The sequence below is a fragment of the Maylandia zebra genome, linkage group LG7 (assembly GCF_041146795.1).
Source record: "Maylandia zebra isolate NMK-2024a linkage group LG7, Mzebra_GT3a, whole genome shotgun sequence".
NCBI lineage: Eukaryota > Metazoa > Chordata > Actinopteri > Cichliformes > Cichlidae > Maylandia > Maylandia zebra.
Window position 1 is genome coordinate 46,661,429 of NC_135173.1, and position 23,708 is coordinate 46,685,136.

The 23,708-nt window shown below is 39.1% G+C and overlaps 1 protein-coding gene across 3 annotated transcripts in view; it reads left to right on the forward strand.

The window, feature by feature from the left end:
- uhrf2 (ubiquitin like with PHD and ring finger domains 2) overlaps positions 1-23,708 on the forward strand; it is a 44,792-nt gene that overhangs the window by 17,657 nt on the left and 3,427 nt on the right. The window contains exons 1-13 of one of the 3 annotated variants that reach the window (XM_076886508.1): positions 5,114-5,720; positions 12,143-12,361; positions 12,547-12,656; positions 14,050-14,236; positions 16,282-16,405; positions 20,637-20,744; positions 20,863-20,967; positions 21,066-21,172; positions 21,425-21,587; positions 21,894-22,031; positions 22,139-22,376; positions 22,612-22,763; positions 23,036-23,134. In XM_076886508.1, coding sequence (XP_076742623.1) covers positions 5,197-5,720; positions 12,143-12,361; positions 12,547-12,656; positions 14,050-14,236; positions 16,282-16,405; positions 20,637-20,744; positions 20,863-20,967; positions 21,066-21,172; positions 21,425-21,587; positions 21,894-22,031; positions 22,139-22,376; positions 22,612-22,763; positions 23,036-23,134 — 2,274 coding nt within the window. In that variant the 5' untranslated portion in view covers positions 5,114-5,196. Of the gene's footprint in view, positions 1-5,113; positions 5,721-12,142; positions 12,362-12,546; positions 12,657-14,049; positions 14,237-16,281; positions 16,406-20,636; positions 20,745-20,862; positions 20,968-21,065; positions 21,173-21,424; positions 21,588-21,893; positions 22,032-22,138; positions 22,377-22,611; positions 22,764-23,035; positions 23,135-23,708 lie in introns of those variants that run through there. The other 2 variants (XM_004538057.6, XM_023153105.3) reach the window with 2 other exon arrangements.

A 23,708-nucleotide genomic window follows, 5' to 3' on the forward strand; every position in this document is an offset into this window, starting at 1 on the left:
CACAAGAAGCTACAGAAAATAGCTTAAGGAAATTTTGTTTAAAGAATAGCGATATATAACGATATTACAAGGAAATGTGGAATGGAGGCAACAGCATTCAATGCAAACAAAATCAAAGGCATTTTCCAGCCTTCTATTTCAATCAGCTACTCTCATTGGTGACACATACCTCATTCAAAGTGTGAATCAGTTGCCATAATGTGCCAGGAGTAATATTGTAGTGGAATAGTAGTGACACAGTGTAAGTAAAACATGAGCACAAAAGTAGCACAAATGTTGTTTTCTGCCCTGAAAGGCAATGGCTGTACTAAAACTATGATGTTTTATGATGTTTTTATTACAATGTGATGAGGTCAGCCTGTTAGGACGTCATTGTGACGTCATAGGGTGTCATATCGAAAAAAAAATCCCAACATGTTTTTTCATATGATGATTACTTGATGTGGTTTCTTGACATTTTTTTCAACATCAACTTAATCAAAATTAAATCAGCTCGAGTTGTTTGTTCTATCTACTAGGGCTGCCACAAACGATTATTTTGATAGTCGACTAGTCACCGATTATTTTTGCGATTAGTTGACTAATCAGATCATCATCCATTGGACGTAAAACGTACAGCTTATTGCACCAGCATGAATCTGCTCTTATATAACTATCATTAGCTTACAGCTTTAAGTGTTTAAAGTATGTGCTAACTAAAAATAAAGACTAGATGGTAGTTTATTAAATTTTAATGAAATTTGCAGATTGTTTCGGTGAAGTTTAATAAACTCCTTGCTATCTAAAATATAACAGGACACGGGAGTATATTCTCCAGCATCTCACACTTCTGATGATCAGTTGTCTGCTTGACGTTTATTCAGCTGTGTAAAAACTATAACTTTAATCTCAGCCAAACCGATTTACTCAGGAACAAATAAAATACTAAAAAAGCCAAACAATAACATTTTTAAGTTATCTAAGTGACTTATATATGTTTAACCTGAGTAGTGAAAGACAGCGGTGGGTTTGAAAACGATTTGCCGGGAGTCTGGGATTCTCATGGGCTCTAGTTAGCTTTGCCCCCGGCTAACTATCGAGCTAGTGGGGAACAGATATCGGAGCGCTTTTCAAAATATGTGGTGTCTTGATAAACTAAGCAGATATTTGAGGTTTACACATTCTCGCCTGAAAATATGTTAAACATTTATTTTGTGACCCAGAAAGAATAATAAGAGTAATATTAAAACTAACTAGCTGCCGCCATTGTTGGAAACTGAGCAGGGCTGCGCTATGAATTCTGGGACAAAGCTACTTCTTCGTCTTCGGGGTTTAACGGCAGCTGGCATCTTTGTACATGCAGTGCTGCCATCTTCTGTTTCAGTCCGTTATTACACTCTTAAATCCTACTACTTATTCTTGCGTCTTTTGTGATCTTACAAAGCTTCAAACGACGCATCGACTATTAAATCAGTCGTCGACGTAATCGTGACTAGGCGACTAATCGTGGCAGCCCTACTATCTATCATCAGGCAAAATTTGAAAAATATTTTGAAAACTGGCTGCTAGTCTGGTAACAAACAAACAGAACCAGTTACATACTCCCTCCCTTTGAAGGAGAGATATTTAATACTTTAGTTGAATAAAAAAGTAATTAAAGTAAATTGTAACTCTTCAGGAGCCTGCACACATAATAAAATAGGACTTGAAAAATATTTCCTGCCTGAGATGTTATGAGATGCTAGCTAACACTTGCATTTTTTGCAAAGTATTGTGCTTTTCTGGAGATCTGGCGTTTAGTAGGCAAGCCACTTCTTGCTATTGAATTATCTCCCTCTTTAGGTGTTAAATTGTCATCTGAGACTGACACGCTGCTTTCGCTTTCAGACATGCTTGGGCTTCTGTCATTATTATGCGAGCTGGGGAACATATACCTACGGTGTCACTGTGTCATTGATATTGTGAGAGAATACTTTTTATGATATGGCATAGGAGCTCAAAGAAGTGTTTTAATTTTAGTATCCTGTTATTTAGCATCCTGGCTCTCTTTTTTGTATTCTTTACTGGGGCACTTATTTATCATTGCAGATACTTTACCTGCAATGAGAAGTCAAAACTTCTGTTGTAAAAAGTTTCTGCTACTATCAGGAGTTCTGCACCTCATGTGAGGAACTGAGATGTGTTTTTAATCCCACTCGATATTTACGTTTTTAAGCTAAAAGGGGTGTTTTTTTGGTCAGTTTAACTCAAAGTGAAGCTTTAGTGGGTCTCGTCTTCTAATTAACGTAGATCCATGTATGCTGAAGAGAAGGGCTTATTAATATCTAAAGTGCTGGCGGTTAGCCTGCCATTATCTGAGCACGAGAGTATCGCTAAGGAAGTTTTATCTCCTTTCATTCCTAGTTTAGTAAGTGCCAAGGAAATAAGGATGAAACAAAGTTTAGTTTCAGTTCTCTTTCTCACTCTTCACCCACTCTGTTTCCTTTTCTGCAACAGAGCCGTTATTGTTTAACTTTTGAGTTGCAGCACCATATTACTACATGGCTTTTATTGGCTTTGTACAGTTGTAGTGAGAATATCCACCGGCATTATGTAGCTTACTAAATTTAAGATCATGTTTAGTATGACCATGAGCTCTGACAGGCTGGTTTATGGCCTCTTTTCCTATTTTATATTACACACATATAAATTATAATCTAATTCAGTTTAGCTATGTCAGTTGTAGTGCCTGCATGCATGCTGTGGCTGTCCCATGGCTTAGTGGGATACCAGAGTAGGTCAAAACCATTACCATTACCATGTCTGTACCTTAGCATGCTACTCATTTGGTCAAATTATTCAATCACTGTAGTCACTATTTCAGTGTTTTTCTTTTAGAAGTTAAACAGTGTTGCTTTAACATTTTATAGTTGTCCAGACATTTGTGAGCCATGCAGGTAAAATGGGAGCATTAGAGTGGCTGCAAGACAGTACTCTGTTGGATTGTACTTGAAAGCAGAATCTAAAGAGAATAGCCTCCACCCATTAACCATGCCTGTTGTATGGAGTACTGATGTCTTTGCTGAATAGCTGCCAAAAAGTCTGGCAGCTGTTGTCGGTGCTTAAACGGTCCAACAAAACAATGCCTACGATTTTCTGTTCTTTGGGTCATTGTTCTGTATCCCCAAACAAAAATGATTGCTGTAAGTTTTAAGAGGTATTAGAAGATGTTTTGTTTGCAGCTGTAGCGGTGCAGTTTTAAAGAGTTTGTAATTGTACAGTGTGCACCAGTAATGGCAGCAGAACCTATGATTTCTGCAACTGTGAGGGTCAGTGTGACCCCCGTGCAGACGTCTGAGCAGCCTGAAATATGTAACTATGCGGTTACATCACAAATCACTCTGAGACCAAACTGAACAGAATCACACAAAAAATGAATTCATATATCTAAAAAAAATGCATCTGCTGTCCATATACAAATCTGGAGCTGTCTGCATTTGTGCACCATCTTCAGTCTGTGTGAATAAACTTAATAACCAATCCTGTCTGACCCCAGAAATAGAAAAAAAAACAAACAAACAAAAATAATAGCAAAGTCTTTCTGAAGCTTTTAACACAATGGAATGCAGAGACAGTGGCCTTGTTTTAATTCATTTGAGGCAGCGTGCAGTCATGTTTCCTATTAAATTAATTGTAGTGCACCCATGATGTAATTCTACTACCGTTTACAAGCGTATGAAAATAACTGAATCGTATTAGACTGTTGACGTCACTGTTAATCAGATTGTCTGTCCTCAAAAGTTGTTGTTGTTTATATTTACATGCAGAGGACTGAGTTACAATTTATGGTACTTCTGCCTCTGCTTCCTGTTTAAACCCCATTGAGAGCCAAAGACGATATTCCTCTCTCACATGTGTGTTTGTAACGCATGTGCATGTTGATGTTTGTCTGGGGGTGGGTGTTATTGCTTGTATTCACCCCACTCTTTCTAAAACCACAGTAATCCCCTGGGCCTAAAAGAGGAAATCCCATAAATGAGCCTCAGCCTCCACTTCCTGGGAGCACACTAGCTGTGCCACAGCTTACATTTTGGTCTCTGTGGGCTCTCTCCAGTCAGTTTAAAATGCCTTCAAATAGGCCCCAAAGGCTTATCAATAGACAGTAAAGCAAGAAGTAAGTAAAGCAGCATAAAATCTTCCACAATAAATTTGTAATATGTTGGGTGTTCTTGGCATTTTTAGCTGAGCACAACGGGGCATTGTTGATTTCTGAGTCAGTGGTCAGTTTTAGGCTCAGCTTTCCAGAGAAACACACGCATGCACTGCTCGTTCATGCACACAGTTCTCTACTTCTTCCAACATGAGCCCCCCCACACACACACAGTTTGTGAACGGACCGAGTCTGTGGGCCATTATGCCGTTAAACACATTGTTCATCTGTACGCATAATCCCAGCTATTGGCAAGCAAGCAAACAAGCTGTCAGTTTATCCTGAGTTAGGTCTGATCCTTACAGCTTGATGATGATTGGCATGCAGAGAACCTGCACAATTAACCTCCCTATAGTCACCGGGAGTTTGCTAGACAAGAAGCCATTTCTCACTTGTTTAAATCGCCATTTGGCAACAGAGGTAGATTTAAAATTATACAGGATGTGCTAATGTTTTTCCTCTTGGCCAAAAATGGTTTTCACCACAAGCACATCTGGAAAGAAATATATATAATAAATATAAAACTGTTGTATTCGACTTAAGCGTTTTTTGTGTTCAGTCGTCCATTTTGAGGATTTTAAATGAACATTTAAACACAACCCTAAAGAAAATATTTGATTAAGTTAATTTTAAATACTTTGTAAAGACTACTTTGCAGACAATGACCGTCTAAAATTCAAAGACGTCCATATTAAGTTAAATAATTAATCCAAGTATACAGCGAATAAAGCACTGATTACCTTAGCTTTCAAACTGTAAGGTGCACTTAAAATCTTTTAATTTTCTCAAAATCGACAGTGCGCCTTATGTATCAATTCTGGTTGTGCTTACTGATCTCGAACCGATTTCATGTGGTACACGGCGCTCAAAAATTTGTCAAAATGTTTTTGCGCGACTTTGGTAAGCTACGAACCCGCGCCGCTTGATGGATTGTTGGAGCATTACGGCTACCGTAGCCATAATGCCGTTCAGGAGCCTCGCGGAGTAACACGTACTGTGATTCAACATAAAGGTGTGTGGACCCCAAAATGGCACGTGTTAAGAGATATGCTTACGAAGCGAGTTTAAAACTCAAGGCTATCAGTCGCGCAATTCAACTTGGGAATAGAGCAGCTTCAAGAGAATTCCGAATTAATGAATCAATGGTACGGAAATGGAGGAAGCAAGAAGATGAACTGCGCCAAGTAGAGGAGACCAGACAGAGTTTCCGAGGGAACAAAGAGAGATGGCCACAATTAGAGGACACGATTGAACAGTGGGTTATTGAACAGAGAACAGCAGGTAGACACGTCTCTACAGCCTCTATTCGACAAAAGGCAACAGCAATAGCACGAGACATGAAGCTCGACGACTTTCAAGGAGGTCCTTCTTGGTGCTTCCGTTTTATGAAAAGGCGTAATTTCTCCATCTCCACAAATACTACTATCTCGCAGCAACTGCCAGAGGATCACGACGAACAGCGGGTCATTTCTCGCGTCTGCTGCAAGAATAAGATCACTGAAAAGAAGATCCAGAAGAATTTGGATTCGCGGAAGAGGAATGAACGGGAAAAGTGAGTGCATTGTTCTGTATTTTATGTGTTACAACTTTTGAGAGTTATTGTGAATGGGTTGAATAAAGTTTGACTTATCTATTTTGTTTCGCTTAATGCCCCTTCTAATCCGGTGCGCTTTATGTATAAAAATATACCCGTTCATTGAAAAATACAGAACGTATTAACTGGCCACTTCATTAGTACACATGTTCAGGGCAAATCTGGCAGCAAATTAGTGAATGTAGGTATGATCAAGGCAAATTGCTTGAGATCAAAATAAACATACACTGGGACTATGTGCACGTTAGCATATGCTACTTCCGGTGCGGGAACTCCTGTGGGGAGCTTTGTTTCCGGTGTCCTATTCGCGCCTTGTTTACGGTGTTGTGCCAAAAAGTGATTGTCTGCCAAAAACTGATTTCCGGTATTTGCCAAAAAGCGATTGCTCATATTTAAAGTGCTATAAGTAACTTGTTGGGCTATAATATGTTAAACATATGTCAAATGCATTCCTTATGGATGACATAAAGTCATCTTGAGCCACAAACAACATTCGTGTAGCAAGATACAAGCCGCAATCAGTTTTTGGCAGCGACTTTTATATAACCTTTATTTATGCAGTAAAAAAAATCTCATTAACATTAAAAATGTATTTTGTAAGAGTAAGTTGGCCAAGAGCACAGCAGAAATGGCAGCAAATATTACAATAGTTCTGTAAAAATATTTTAAGTGGGGATAAAGGACCGGATTGGTTATAATGTAAGTACAAGTTGTAAAGATACTTAAAAAACAGATAATTTTTTAATTCTTTATGTAACCCCTTTGTATCCCCTGTTCACCGAAGTCTATTTACGAACATACGTAAAGATATTACACATAAAAAATACACAGAAACACTGGAAATCACTTTTTGGCAGACAATCACTTTTTGGCACAACAACGGTCCAAAACAAGTTAAGCAAATGAATGAATCAAGCAGCGATTTACATTTCTATAGATGTCTTGGGCATTTACCCAATATATCTGTAAATGATGTTCATCGACTTTTCGATATTTTTCCCCCGCCTCAGAGCAAAGGAGAAAAGGGATTCAAATGTTATAGTTCTCAGTATCTGTAAACAGTGGTCCCTCGTTTATCGCGGGTGTTATGTTCTAAAAATAACCAGCGATAGGTGAAATCAAGTAGCCAATTTTATTTTTTGACGGTGCAAAAGTTTCGTGGACATCATGGACATACAGTACTGCTCGTCAGAGTCACACTGCTAGCATCGATGCAGCGATTCCGTACTGTACAGGAGAGACGTCAGGGAGGAGATCGTCTGCAGCGATCAGGACGCAGGACACAATGTGACGTAAAAATAAGCATGCAAACTTGCACTACAAAATCCGCGAAAAAGCGAGGTGAAAGGTGAACCGCGTTATAGCGAGGGACCACTGTAATTTTGAAGGTAAGTCACAACATACCCTTCGTAAATACTAATGTATAGAAACCCTTATCAGCAATCATTAATTTTTTCTGTGGCTTTTTCCAGAGGTGGGACCAAGTCATTGTTTTGCAAGTCTCAAGTAAGTCTCAAGTCTTTATCCTCAAGTCTCAAGTCAAGTCTCAAGTAATGTCAGGCAAGTCAGAGTCGAGTCTCAAGTCACTGGTGTAAAAGTCCGAGTCAAGTCACAAGTCTGAAACTTTGAATTTCAAGTCCTTTCGAATCTTTAAAAAAAATATGAAAAAAGCATGTTGCAGTTATGCTAAATGTAAATATTAGACCATGTAATTTTAAAATCTGTTTTTCTCAACACGTGACAAAATAGTGAACTTAGAAAATATACACAAATTGTGAAATTGCACCTCTTTAAAATGCAGCTCAATTAAACCTATCTCCAAGAATAATTTTCACCGACAGTTCTGAGATAAGCTGCATGTTATTCTTGGATGCGGTTGTAGGACCGGCTTTAAAATCGCATGACAAAAATATCATACACATTAAAAAAAACTGTATCACCAACGTAGCCTGGAAAACATTTGCTAGTTAGATGAAGTCAGCTATCTCATCGTAGCATATTTATATGCATATTTATAATTATACGGTTCTTGGAGTGAGTGCATACACTCATGAAGTTTAGTAACTTCAGGTCACTGCAACAAGCCCAGGTACAGTTTACCGCCGGATGGGTGCAGGACCTTGAAATGTACCGTGTAGAACGAAAGACCATCGTACCTATCATAAGTTTACCAGTCTCACAAATTGTCTTCATAAATACACATTCCTTAACCGTTTATTAATAGGACCTTTGAGCTCAACGGTAATTAATTAGTAGTGGAAATAATTTCTGGTACCCATCACAGAAATGTAGCAGTGACAACAATATTGGATGCTGTAATCGTACTGGGCAATTAGTGATACAAAAAACCTGTTTTATCCTGTGAATAAAAGTATATGTTTTTGTCAATGTACCATAATAACAGAAGCGAAACGCAATATTGTGTCAGGACAATTCACTATTTATGCACAATAAATAAAGGAGCATAGCGCGACAATTTCTGTTCAGCGCCAGACTTGCTTGTAACCTATATCACCAATTATGTTATGAAAATGACGTATTAACTACTAAAAAACACTGACCTTCGTGTAAATGCTTGGAGCAGACTAACCTGTGAGCTGGAGTGTTCTGGGACGTTATATTTGATCTTTGAATGGCTGCAATCCAGGCCACCCGTCGCCTCTTTGTTACTTCGGAAACATGGCTCGAACAATTTCTCTTCAACGACGTAATCCGATAACAACCGATCTCTTTACCTGTCGGCTTCCCGTGGCTGTCATGCGACCGGCTATTGCAGTTAATAATACAACAGCTTCTTGACATTTTTGTGTTTCTTTTTATCGCTGTGTGACTGATTTCAATTGAAAGCCTGCTTGCGCTAGTACCTCTTGCCACGAGTTCCCAGAATCCTTTGCGGTTCTACCCCTGAATGACGTCACATTTTCAATCTCTATATAATATGCATGTTAAATTTTATATTTGGGGTGAAATATCAAGTCTTTTCAAGTAAACCGGTTCAAGTCCAATTCAAGTCCCAGGTCATTGGTGTAAAAGTCCAAGTCAAGTCACAAGTCTTAGAACATTTTTTCTTAAATTAATGACTCGAGTCTGACTCGAGTCCAAGTCATGTGACTCGAGTCCACACCTCTGGCTTTTTCTCACGGTTTGTTAACATGCTGTGCGGGTCTGCACTTGACTAGCTGATATCGAGATAACGGGAAACATCTAGTTTGACTATTCTTCACCTGTAGTTTGAATGCTGAACATTTGCCTGTTTAAATCATAAGACCAGTTACTATACAGAGATGTGCTTCTGAATGTGGACGATGTGTCTTCTGCATGCAGTAATGCAGTTCTGCTTGTGTTGAGTGATGAAAAAAAACTGATCAATCTAAACTCTTTAAACGTCAAAATTGATCATTAGATTTTTTTTATGACACAACAGTGGTGAGTGTTTCCACCTTCTGCTCTTCTGCTCTCGGTCTGATTGACCGCAAAGTAAAGCTACCGGAAATGTACAATCCCACATCCGGTCTCAAACCAGGAAGTTAGCATTTTCTCGTGCACGAGGTCTATTAGCTCAAGAGTAGTGTTTAGAGAGCTTCATGGAATGGTTTCAGTGGCTGAGCACTTGCATTACCTTACATCCCCAAATGAGATGCAGTGGTTTAAAGTGTGCCGCCACTGGACTGCTGATTTGTCACTCTCTAGAGTGATGTATCACACTTCTCCAGCTGGCTAGCTGATGGACAGATTTGGTTTGGTAGTTGCCAGGTGAACGGTACTTGTCTGACTGCATTTCAGACAAGTGTAGTTTGGTGGAGGGGGAATATGGTGTAGGTTTCTTCTTCAAGAGTTGGCGTTTGAAGCAGGAACTCTCAATGTTTCAGCATACCGAGCAATTTTGGACAATTTCATTCTCCCAACTTTGTGGCAAGAGTTTGGGAATGGTGTCTTCCTGTTCCAACATGACTGCATACCAGTTTACAAACCAAGGTCCAAAATACATGGATGAGTAAGTTTTGTGTGGAAGAACCTGACTGGCCTGCACAGGGTCCTGAACTCAACGCGATAGAAGACCTTTGGGATGAATTAGAGCGGAGATTACGAGCCAGGCCTTCTCGCCCAACATCATTGTCTGACCTCACAATTGCGCTTCTGGAAGAATGGTCAAAAATCCCCATAAACACACTCCTACACCTTTGTACCAACTTGGATTGGTTGTGGTTGAGGCACCACAGCCTACAGGAGTATTAATGCTGACCATCCCTTTATGACCACAGTATATCCGTCATCCTCCACCAATATAGCGCGCCATGTCATAAAATTCACATCATTTTAAACTGGTTTATTGATCATGACCATGAGTTTACAGTTGAAGTTGGCTGCATAAAATATTGCAGGGAAGTCAACCATCACGGTCCTGACGGACATGGGCATTCAAGGCAAGCTCAGTGGCAAGTTCTTAAAGCTCTGACTAGCACTGCAGAACAGGCTAGTCGTTGACTTTGAATCAACATTAGAGACACTATTTTAACTCTAAAGTAAAAGCGGTAACTGCAGCAATAAGGTAAATTAAGGGAGGTAATGCAGAGGGACACACACCCGAGATGGCAGATGTTGCTGGTTACACTTAGCTCCACATTCATACCATGAATGTGGCTAACAAATCTGCAGCATCTGTGTGACGCTATCATGTCAATACGGACCAAAATCTCTGAGGAATGTTTCCAGCCGCTTGTTGAAACTGTGCCATGAAGAATTAAAACAGTTCTGAAGGCAAAAGCAGTTCTAATCCAGCACAACTGAGATTTATCTAATGAAGTGGCTGATGAGAGTATGTCAAAGGGTAAAATCTGCAAAGTGCTTTGAGTGGTGAGTAGCAAAAGAAAAGTGCTATATAAATGCCAGTCTATTCCATCTCATGAATCAGTGTGTGCTTGTGTCTATTCCAAAAATGTGGTCCTGGAAACTTCTCGTACCTGGAACTAACACAAAGACGGGTTTAAGAATTTTGGTAGATGTTTATCACCTTGTGAGGTAGCTGGATTCTCCTCAGAATCGTGATAATGAGCAAACCTTTTTTGCCAAATTTCCAGCTTTGCGCTTGTAGCCCAACCACAGTTGGCTTGAAAAGGTCAGTGTCTTGCGAGGATCTATTGGACGTGTTTAAGATGCGACAAAGTGTTTATATTGCTTGGTAAAATAAATGTAGTTTAATAAAGTATTCTGATTCTGATTGATTCTGTTTTATTTAGCCTAATCCTGCCATAACTATGAATTTTGCTTTTGTCTGCTGTTGCTGACTGTAGCAAAAGGTGGAGTGCTTCCCAGAAACTGTGCTGTGTTGATAGATGACTAAAGCTCAGTCCAACCACACTAGTTTTCTTGTTATGTTAAGTGTATGACTTGGTTAAATGAGCCCAGAGAATATAATAAAGCTGCTGTAGAGAGTAATGGACATTTTCTTTTCTGAAAACAACACGTCAAGTGGAGGTCTTCTGAAAATATCTGAAAAGTATAATGTGTAATTTGTCAGTCACACATGAGCTCTTGGAAATAAAACAGTCCAGTTGTTAAGTGGTAAGAGGTTATTCCAATTGCAGTTCCAAGGTTGCTGAATTGAATTGATTTTCTGTGCAGATGTGCCACGAGATCATGGTGGTAAGAATCTATTATGATCCTTCTCTCAAATCACCAGTCAGAAAGATGTTGTGGGCAAATGGTCTCCTATAGAAATGTTTCTCTGAAAAGCTACAATATATGAATAGATTTGATTTTAAATTAGTAGACCTGTGGTGTCACAAGGACATCATAAATTACAAAAACTGCACAATTTGTGACTACTGTATTTTCTCCCTGGACACAAAGACGGTTAAATTCACATGTAAAGAAAAAAGTAGAATTAAGATTTTCTGCAACAAAAAAGAATGTGAATTGTGCAGTATTATCTGTATTTGACTTTCAGTATTCGGAGGCTCATGTAGACTTTAGATCTGCGCGTTCTTTCATAGGAATAGTTTTATTTGTTATCAGTGGAGCAGTCTGTGACTTAACCCATTGTGCTTTGAAATACTTGGAGTGCTTGTCCATCAGCTTGTACCAAAAACATGGCTGCATATTCCATCTTTTCTTTCCTCTGGGGATTCTACGTTTTTCTCAAAGGTACATCACAACTGTGATTATTTTAAGTTTAAGATTTCAAGTGAAGACCTTTTCTGTTTGTATAGAGAAGTTTCCCATTTTAATTTAACCTATGGGTTTATATTGTAGTTGTACGTTAACTGCTCACTTCACAAGCACTATATTCAGTATTTGTAGTAGCTTACATACAGCATTGAGACAAATTGGGTTATATAACTGTTACAAAGATTCCATGCTCTTAATCTGTCTCTCCTCAGCTACCCAGAGAATGGTGTGGTGGAAATGCGACCGGTGGATGTGCGACCACGTGCCAGGACACTGCTGCGGTGGGACCAGCTTGAGGTGGGCATGCATGTGATGGTCAACTACAACATGGAGACACCAGATGAAAGGGGCTTCTGGTTCGACGCAGAGATTGTGTCCCTCAAGCAAACCTCCCGCACTAATAAAGAGCTCAGAGTCAATATCCTCCTCGGGTGAGCATCTTCCTTCAAGATTTCAGGGTGATGCTTTCAGGTGTGAAGGCATTAGTGCTAGTTTTATTTTCTTTATCAGAATATCAGTTTGGCAAATCTTGTGTTTTTTTTCTCTCTCTCTCTCTCTCTCTCTCTCTCTCTCTTTTTTTTTTTTTTCCTTTCCATGTCACATGCTCTCCATTTAGGGGTCCTGGAGATGTGATTGGGGATTGTAAAATTCACTTTCTGGATGAAATCTACCAAGTTGAGAAACCAGGAGCTCGTGCACTATCGGCTGCAGACGGACAGTTTAAACGTATGAACGAGCTCAATCCTGAGCACTGAAAATAATACCAAACTTGCCGTTAATAGTTTGCGCACCAGTATTCAGAAGGCATACATTTGTTCCCAAAGTTAACAAATTAAAAAAAGCTGAGGAATTAGTTAGAAAAAAGAAGAAATAAAAACATTTTCTATAGTGGGTCTTTATTCTTAGTCAACATGTTTTGGTTTTTTTTCCTCACAACATGAAAAATGTTTGTAGAGCCACTGTATCACCAACAGTTATTAGTGTCAGTCAGAAGAAAAAAAGGAAGACTGATGTTAAATTATTGTTATTTTGCTAAAAAGCCTGAAAACCAACCAAGTTGTCAGCCACTGTTTTTTGAGTTTAGATGTGCTGTTGCTAGTTTCCTCAGGTCTAGAGATTGCCTACCAACCACCAGTCACCATGGAAGAGTATCCCCCAACTGGTTGCAAGTGGTTGTTAGGTGAAATCGGTCACAAAGAAGATTACAGTATGTCAATGAAAACATCTTTGCCATCGCTTTGATTGCCAGCAGTTTGCCACGGTTGCCTGTAATTTGTCTGGAATGCGCCAACTTGTCTGCAGACATTTGCCAACTACTCTGTAAGCAGTAGTGAAACTTTGAAGAGTGCAACACAGCTCAAAGTAAAAGTTGTGCCTTTTAGAACTCGGTTTCAGTGGTAATGAGCCATTTTTTACCTTGAAAGGGAACATTCTGTGTTCCTGGTTTGTTGCACTTTTTTTTCAGGTTTCACGCACAGTGGTCAGTTAGCAAGTGTTTGCAGACAGCCTCTGTGCAGAAGCCTCTTTGTGACCGATTTCACCCACCGACAGTTAGTAAACTCTTACCAGCCAGCCAAGGAATACATACATATTTTTCGACCAGAGGTTGCCAGGTGGTTGCTGACTGTGTGATTGATGCCCAACTCGTCTTATAACAGTGCAGCCCATCCTTCTTGTTTTCAGTCTGCTTCAATAGCACAGTTGGCATAAAAAAACGTCCCAGAAAACAAATTCTCGTTTGGGAAATGAGCAGATATCAAGCTGAAACACTAATAGCTGTTATTCAAAATAAATGAATGTATTATTGATTTGAACATGTGACAAATACACATTATAGTTAGGTTACTTGAACAAAATGAAGTCTGACAACTTAAGACTGAAGAGTAAATTATGTCTGTGTGTGGATTGACCTAGCATTTGTAATATTAAATAAAAACAGTTGGGAATAAGTTGCCCTAATAACCATAATGCAGAAAATCATGTGTCTCATGCTTAACATGTCCCCTTGCAGTGCTCCTACAAAACCTACGCCTGCCAATCCTTTGTCGTTATGTAGTGCAGGAATACCATGATATTATCATTCTGTTCATACATGTGTTTGCATTTATGAATGCTGCAGGAAAGAGTGGTCCGGAGTGTAAGCACTGCAAGGCCGACCCTGACGCAGAGTGCCGTTTCTGCTCCTGCTGCGTGTGCGGGGGGAAGCAGGACGCTCACATGCAGCTGCTGTGTGATGAGTGCAACATGGCGTTCCACATCTACTGCCTCAACCCACCGCTGGCCACCATCCCAGATGACGAGGACTGGTGAGAGAGAGCGCCACTCGACATTTTGCTGCGAGATTTTGAGCCTCGCAGTCATTTAACCAGGAAAAAAGGCTGATGAGTGCTGTTTAAATGTGGGCTGAAATGTATTAGTGTAGTAATTAAGCGGTGATTGAGGGTAAAATCAATATATAGTAATGAAACCATGCGCTCACAGGTGGGAGTTAATCTAATCTTTGAAAGACTTTCTGCCAAACAGATCTCCACGCCTTCTTGGCATCATTTTCTAAAACGGCGCAAAGCTTCATTATCTTGCGTTCTGGGTTCTGTCTGTTTCTCCCACAGTATTGCAACGAAGTCAGAGAGATTATTGGAAAAACAGTTCAGGTACTGATTGTATCTGGTGCGGAGAGAAGATAATACTAATGGCTTTGAAAATAAACATTTTTAATTTTTTGTCAGTGTGGGAATTTAGAAAAAAGCTTAAGAAAGATTAAATCATGGAAATTCTTAATAATTAAGGTTTACAAAGAGCTCTGGTAAGGCATGCTTTGAGAACAGCTCGGCCTGCTTTTCTGTTGTTCTTTGTATAAGTAAACGACAATAAAACAAGACCCCTTCATCTATCGTTTTTAACTTTTTGATGCATTTTCGTAACGTCCACAAAAATTTCATTCTTTTACGTTATGTTTCCTAAACCTAAAAAAAACTTGTAGCTCAGGGATGTCAAACGCATTTTACATTATGGGCCACATACAGTTCACTTGGATGTTTGTAGGTCAGATCAGTGATTAGATCAGATCCCTGAGATACCACAATATAAGAAAGAAAAGTGCAATTTCAACAATATATCTGTTTTTATACATGATAAAGAAATGCTGCTTTAGTTAATGAAAGAAATGTCAGTACGACTCTTGTGCTTAAATTTTAAGAAATAAAATATGTAAATAATTTTATAACTGGAAAAAGATCTGGTAACCATTGCTTATTGACCGTCCTGTAGTTATGAAACATGAACTTTGTGTTAAATAACAGAAAATGTCCCCTTTTTTGTGTGTGTGGACCCATTGTTTAAAAACACAACAAAACAAAAAAATCAGAATTTTTTTCATTATTAGCACCTTTTTTTTTTTTTTTTAAATTTTACATGACTGTCAAATTCTGTTCATATAATTCAGGGCTCTCTCTCTCATTTTAGATCCCGGGGAGCATAAAGGCTAATTTGATCTTAAATTGGCTGGGCCACTAAATCTATGGGATTAAAGTCCTAAAAAAAACCCACCCCAATATTGTTGCTTTTTCTTTTAGTGTAAAACTGTTCAAGGAAATTTTGTTCGCATATCACGAACTACTTATGTCTGTTTTTTTTCTTCTCTACATTACAAAGCAGTGCTGCTGTTGTAAATCAAAGAAACCCATTAGTACTGCTTCTTGGGCTCACACTTTGAGAAATTAAGTGCTGGCAGCTCATTATCCAGACATTTTCTTATAATTAGAAAACAGAAATTATGTTGTTTTTATTTTTTCTGTAGGAGGAAGACATACTAACAGTACATTTAAAAAAAAAAAAACACCTTGTTTTAAGTCAGATAATCAGCCAATAGTAGCTATTTGTGGATATATTGGTATTAATATTTACAGCAGCTGATCAATTATAATTTTATAAGTAAAGAAGAGGCGGGACAGATATTCTTTAACTGTGTTGTAAGTGTTGATGATGCATACTTTCCTCATCAGAGGGCACAGTTTCCATGTTGGCAACACTTGTTGAAGCTGATCAAAGCAGAGTTGGGCAGAACGTGAATGTGTAAGCCACGCATATATCATAAAATAATATCAATGACAAATGTTATGAAAATCTAATTAAGTTTTGCGTGTCTGAAAGACAAAAATATCGGCGGATATATCACAATTTTAAAATCCCCAAATATTGGTGTTGCTATCAGTCTTAAAAATCCCATATATGTTAAGTTGTAACATTGTTGCTGCAGTTTTTTGATTTTACAAAGCCAGAGTAGAGGCATTTGTAGGCTGGCCTAAAATTTTAGGAAGCACTGACGGAAATTGTTTCCTTCTTATTTTGCCAGGTACTGTCCAACCTGTAAGAATGACACCAGTGAGGTTGTCAAGGCAGGCGAGAAGCTTAAAGCCAGCAAGAAGAAAGCCAAAATGCCTTCTGCAACCACCGAGAGTCAAAGAGACTGGGGAAAGGTGAGACCCAAGGGCACCCTAAAGCACACATACAGCAAAGGTGGACTGACAGCTGCTCTGTAAGAATGAAAGTGAATTTCAATAGAAAGCTGGAGGGAAGAGTTCATATTGTCCTGAAGAAGCAAAGGCCATGTAGACAAATACAAATAAAACAATAACAAAGCAGGGGGTTTTTTTCTCGAAGGGCTTTTCTCTGTTTTATTATCAAAACACTAAAAAGTGCTTCACTCCATCATATTGGCTATGAGAGACAGAAGAGGCGTTTTACATCTCAAAACCTGAATAACCAGATCACTGAAGGAACTAACTGTAGAGGCTAAGCCTACGCTTGAAGCCACTGAGGTGGTCGTTAACGGGGGTGACGCGATGTCACTGGTATGCATGAATTAAGTTCACAGTCCAATAAATCCAGCAGTATGTATCTTGTCCTTTTTGGTCTTTATTCTGTATCGACTTAGCATAACAGCGCAACGGTCACAAACTGTTTGCCTTCTCAATGACACACCTGACGCCGATTACGTGCGTCTACCTTAAATACCTTTACATTACATAATCAAAACAGAAAAAGGTGACCTCTAGTGACCACATAAGGTATTAACCCAAGAATGGCTCCTACACTAACGGTGAACATTTATGCTTCCAGTGTAGTACATTTTATAATGGAAACAGTATATTTACATAGAAATGTTCATAATGTTTTAACATGACTTACTTTACTTTAATGTTTGTTTCCTTACAGTTCATTTCTGTTGTGAGTTTGATAGTTTGTTTAGTCTTTGAAGTCTGAAAAAAAATTAGTTTTAGTTTAGTAGCTTCGGTGTTAGCTTAAATTTTTTATTCATTATTATAATAGCTGTGATCTTTGTCATAAGTGAGATAGAAGAAATTAACAAAGCAAAACACTTTAGACACTCTGAGTTTCTGTAAGCATGTGCATGAAAGTCTCACCAGACAGGCCATGAGGTCTGCGGCGCTCCAGACTAAAATTAAATATATTTACAGTATAGTTTTATGTTGTTTTACGTAGTTTTGTGCAGTAGCTTTCACGTTTTTAAGGTGAAGGTTTTATTTTTGTTTTAGTGAGACACAATTGTTTTTTTTCTTCACACCGTTTCAGTTTACTCAATGACCTTACGACAAACTGCTATAAGAAGAAAGCTAAGGCCATGCAAGCAAACATCGTTGTATTTCATTCACTTAATCCAAGCTGCCTTTTCTTCAGTTTACTTTTTACATGTTTGCTGTCAGTTATTGTCTGTTGTGTATGTTGCATTATGTTTGATCAGAGACAAAGTAGCTTGTTTCAAATTAAGTTTTCACGTAACAGACATACTCCATTTATAAGGTTTTATTGAACGTCTCATACATGTGGCTCCATAGTGTTGTGGTTAACACAATCACCTTACACACCAAAGATTCCTGGTTTGAGACACACACATAGCCTCAGTGGGGCTCACAAGCTAGCTTACACAGTGCTGTTCCTACGCCCGGATAAATGGGAGCATTTCATCGGGAAGAACATCCGGTGTAAAACCTGTGCCACATCAAACATGCAGATCCATCTGCTGGGGGAGACCCCTTGGGATAAAAGGGAGCAGCCAAAAGTAGCCTTTTAATAAGCAGTAGATATAATGTATTATAAGTTAAGCATTTATTAAGCTTTATGCCGCCATCCCAAAGTGACTTTATAAATTCAGTCTTTCAGTCACAATATACTGATTTTGTCTCTAATATTGAATTTAAAATTTATTGTCATGTCAAAAACAGGCAGATGATAATACTGTAAATGGCCAAGCGGTCTAAACAGACATGATTGGTTTCACTTGAAAGTTTATCACAGCTTTTTCACTATTAGCAACAACTACACTGCAGCGTGGTTACACACTTTACAGCTGAGAAAATAAAGGTTACTGCTGCTAAAGGCATTAATTTTTATGCTACTGTGGTTACTCCTCTCGTACACCAAAAGACTCTCATTCCACACCAAACCCGCTGAGTTGGGGTGAGTCACTGATGCAACAATAGTCACACTCTTCAAAGATGGGGACCGGGTCTGCCACCACTCACGGACGGTCAGCTACCGTCTTCAAAGCAACTTCGGTGCAAAGCAGCAATGAAACGACAATAACATGGTGTCAGGCAATTTTGAATGGGGTTAAATTGCACGCAATCTGTTTGTGGTAATGTGATTAGTAGCTGAGAGAAACTGGTGAAAATTTCAAGTCTGTTACTGTCAACATACACAGAACTGTGCATTAAGCAGAAATTCACATTCATTATTTACAATCTGAGACTCTCTCAGACTGTGTGTTGGCAGTCTGTCTTTGTGTAGAAATGACAATTACTTGTAAACCTTCGCAGATCTGTGTGAGAGTGATTTTAGTCAATCCAACAGAATAGAAATTCAATCCAATCACAGAGCAGTCACTGACTTTTTAGTAGTGGCAAGGAGGTCTTATTTCTACTCTGGTGTGACGGAGCACAGGTGCAGATACGCTGTGGTTACCTTACAGACGGTGAACTGTTGAACGTTTAATCCTCAATCCTAATCAACGATCTGTTTGTTTTTTGCCGCTGCTCCTCCACACTCTGTGATTTACCGGCGCTCTGAGCTAACGCTAGCTGTTGTTTGGCTGGTCTGATGAGTCACTGCAGTTTGGTGCACTGCATATATCAGCGACATTTGTTCATGTTTTTGTCTTTTTTTTAAATATTTGCCTATTAGTCAGTTGTTATTAGTCAATTATTAGTATTTTTGGATGCCTTAATGTCCTGGTTTATAATGCCACTTTGTCAAAGGTGTTGATTCACAAAACACTTCAATAAATAAAGTGAAGGATCTTTTTTTTTTTTTTTTACAATATGGCCAATTGAGTTGTGTATATAGTCAACTTGCACATTAGTATATATGCACAAATTTGGCTTCATAGTCAGAAAATAATAATCTGCTTTACTATATTTTTGCTTTTTTTTTTTTTTTAGTGCAGTAAATTTGTATATGCAACCAGAACTACATATATAATATCTAAAATATATAAATTTATCATATGTCAGCTAAAACTAGCATTTTGATTAAAAGGTTTGCACATTCTGGTGCATTAACCATTACAGAAACATTAAAAAGAAATTTTTTTTGGTAATTACCAGTAGGCCTACTGTTAAATTTAGGGCAGCTGTGGCACAAACCTTACACTATGTGAAGGTCTAATAAATTTGTTAAGTGCTGTGGATATATAAATATGTATGAGTAGAATATGTAATTATATATTCTGAGCAGCGTTTGGTAGCTGCGGCTCAAGTGAAGGACAAAAAGTTAGCAGTGATGCTCTGTGCTATAGATTTATTTTCCAAATCACACCGCTTTGCTTCACAATTTAATCTAAAACAACAGAAAAAAATGGCACCATTGTGTAAATGAGAGGTAAAAAAAAAAAGTGAATGAAGTGTCAGACATCATTTTCTCATCACAGGCTAGACGATCGCCTATTGATGTGTTATTGATTATGAAGGGTTTTGATTATTATAATGAGTGTGAACTTGCTCCATTCACTTTTTCAAGGCGTTAGAAGGTCGCATTTAAACTTCCTACTTGGCAAAGCAACAACTGCATCCTTGTATCTGCTGAAACAGAAAATGAGACAGGGAGACTTCTCCCGCTCACTTAGTTGCTTATTTAATTTGAATCTGATCTAAGCATGCTGTTAAATATTTTCCTCAAATTCCCTTCAGATTCTTCTCATGGCCTGTTTCCATCCTGGCCTTGCTGTCTCTCTGACGCTCTGCTCCGCGGTGTGTGTAATGTGAACAATGCCATTAAGCATGACTTAGCCACTTTCCTGGAACTGCCAGTGGAAAATAACTCCTTTCTTTACCAGAATGCTCCCTTTCTCGGTGGACTAATTGAAAACAGCCTGGCTTGTGTGTTTGGGCACATTTATGCGCCCTGAGTCATGCAGCATTTATACTTGACTTTTCTTATTAACACGATTTTAGAACCCTTAAAATAAAACGCTTTTCCTCGCAAAAGCTGTCTTGCATTCTGACTTTCAAGAACCGTATATGCCACCTAAATGGGATGCTGATCGCTGTTAAAATATAACTGCTGATTAAGCTACTGTACATTTGATATTTGCATGACCGCTGTGCTAAACGAATGCAATATAAAGGCATTTGTGCTCATTTTGGTATTTTTTTTTGTGCACATCTTTGTTCTTTCTTCATATAATTGCAGGGTATGGCCTGTGTGGGGCGTACTAAAGAATGCACTATTGTTCCTTCAAACCACTATGGACCCATTCCTGGTGTTCCTGTTGGTACCACTTGGAAGTTTAGAGTTCAGGTTAGCTGGCGTTATTGTTTTTTTAACATTGCATGATAATCAGATATATTTTGAACATTTAAAGAAAAATCATGCCTCACTCTGCACTTCTGTTTCTCCTTCCGTGTATCCCCCTCAGGTGAGCGAGGCAGGGGTTCACAGGCCACATGTCGGCGGCATCCACGGGCGCAGTAACGATGGCTCCTATTCGCTGGTGCTGGCTGGAGGCTTTGAAGATGAAGTGGTGGGTCCTATAATGTTTCTCTCCCCGTGCTAGTTTATTGTGAATCTTGCACGTTTGCCTGCTGTTCGTGATGTTATGGTCACTGTGATCTGTGGTAGGACCGGGGAGACGAGTTCACCTACACGGGCAGCGGGGGTCGTGACCTCTCAGGAAACAAACGGATCGGAGAGCACTCTTTTGACCAGACGCTGACTCACATGAACAGGTGGGGCACTTGGTTGTTTCTGATGTCCATGCTTCTTAATATGAAAGCTGCCTCGCTTCAGGTTTATTTGCTTTAATCTCTTGATTTAAATAACAACATGAAGTATAGCCTTCACATTCATTGTCTCGATTTTTAATTAGTAAATAAATCTTTATTTCTGTACTGAAATAAGGATTTCTCAACCATTAAGCCATCATTTCTTGTAATTCTCACATGTAATAAAGATAATTCTGTTTTGCCCGACCCCTTCAGGGCACTGGCCTTAAACTGCGATGCACCTCTGAATGACAAAGACGGAGCAGAGTCCAGGAACTGGCGAGCAGGAAAACCTGTACGAGTGGTCCGCAGCTCCAAAGGTCGCCGCATTAGCAAGTATGCTCCCGAAGAAGGAAACCGCTACGATGGCATTTACAAGGTATCGCCAAATCTTGTCCACCAGAAATACATCTGCTTACTGCAAGCAGCACTGCATAAAATAGTGTCGATATAGAGTGCAGGTTGTGTACAAACTTACAGAATGATTGAAGTTTTAAAAGCTGCCTTTCAAGCTATATGGGATCCTATTACAGCCGTGTTTCTATAACTAACACTGCGCTTCTAAATCTTCATCTTCTTCTGTCTTAGAAACCGTTTGTCACCAGTCTTAAGTCAGAGCTGCTTCAAAACTTCAGTTCACTTTTTTTTTTGAATGAAATTTGCTGTGGTTGATGGCGGCTCGTAGGTGGTAAAGTACTGGCCAGAGATCGGGAAGTGCGGTTACTTGGTGTGGAGGTACCTGCTGAGACGAGATGATCAGGAGCCAGCGCCTTGGACCCCTGAAGGTGTGGAGAGGATCAAGAAACTGGGCCTTGCTGTTCAGGTTAGATATGTGTCTTAAATCAGGCACGTGTGCCTTTGTTGGTGCACTTCATTTCTACTTTTCAAAATTAGGTTCAATCTTCTTTGTCTCTCCTTGTGCGTCTGCAGTACCCCCCAGGCTACTTGGCGGCCATGGCCAACAAATCAAAGAAGGAGGCTTGTGCTCGACCCGGTCGGGGCGGCCGCAGTAAGCACTATCCCGGGAGGGGGCGGCCACGGAGGCAACGCAAGATTAAGGAGAAAGAGGAGAGCGATGACAAGGAGGAGGAGGACGAGCATCCAGTGGCCAATGTGGAAGAGGAGTCTCCACAAAGTAACGGAGTGCAGAAGACAACAAGAGATAGTGGTGGGTGCTTTTAGAAGCTCAAAGCAGGTCAGACAAGGTATTGTGAGACAAGGACAGGTGAGACCAGTGTGATCACTGAAACAGTTTTGAAGATGGGAAATGAATATTTAAAAGCACAAACTCCACTAGGATATTTTTTTTACCTAGCCATACACCACTGTAAATATATATATATATTTTTTTAGTCTCCGAGGATAGATCCTTCTGTTTCTGAAGTCTTAGTTTGTTTTCTCAGCAGAGTCAAAACCGGTGGAAGAGCCTCCTTCTAAACGGGTGAAGATAGAGGAAACCTTCCAGCTGTCAGAGCAGCAGCAGCAGTTGATCCAAGAGGACACAGCCAACAAGAAACTCTGGGATGAAGCCATGGAGCACCTTAAAGAGGGACCGGTATAAAATTTAGTATACCACAATACACATCTCTGGTTTATGTTTATAAAAAATGTTAAGTATCTCACAGCAACTCGCTCCATGTGCTCTAAATAATAAATCTTCTCGATGTAAGAAGATTTACTGACTGAGATTTACAGCCTGTCTGTTGCTGTTGATTTATAAGTAAAGCAGGTTAAAAAGGCAGCAACATCGCCATAATTCAAAATTGCTACAACTTTAGTGTGTTTGTTTCTTTCCCACCTTCATTCCTTTGACGTTTCTTTTTGAAGAATTTCCTTCGCAAGATGGAGCAGATCTTCATGTGTGTGTGCTGCCAGGAGTTGGCCTTCCAGCCCATCACCACTGTCTGCTCACACAATGTTTGCAAGGTATAGGATTTGTTTTCTAACTATTATGTGGACATGCTGCGGTTATTGTTTGTTGATTATTATTTCATTTTGACTTTTTGTTTCACTAGGTTTCCACATTAGGTGTGCTTGTTTCAGTTTAGCTTTTTATTGTTTGAAATGTTTAGTTTGTTTAAGTCTCAGTGTTTTAATCTTTTTAAGTATTATGCCAGAGGGAATGATTTTAGCAAGTACGTCAGTACAGGTATAAACATGTTGATCAAAGCTTCATCGGACTTCAAGTATTAAACAAATACTTAAAATAAGAAAATGTTACCTGTATTTTATATTGTATATTTTAGTTTTTTGTCCACATTCACAAAATCACATATTACTTTTAATATTTTTCAAGAATCTAGTTTATTACTTTATTATTTTTGTTAAAAAATTGTTTGGTTTTTTTTCACATTTTGTTTCAGTTTTTTGTTTGTGATGCCCATTATATGGTGTTTTAGGGTGTGTGAAAGCAAAAAAAAAAAGTTCGTTTTAGCCTGTTGTTAGGTGGTTGCCAGGCAACTTGACAGCATAATATGTCACGCACAATTGAAGTCTTGCG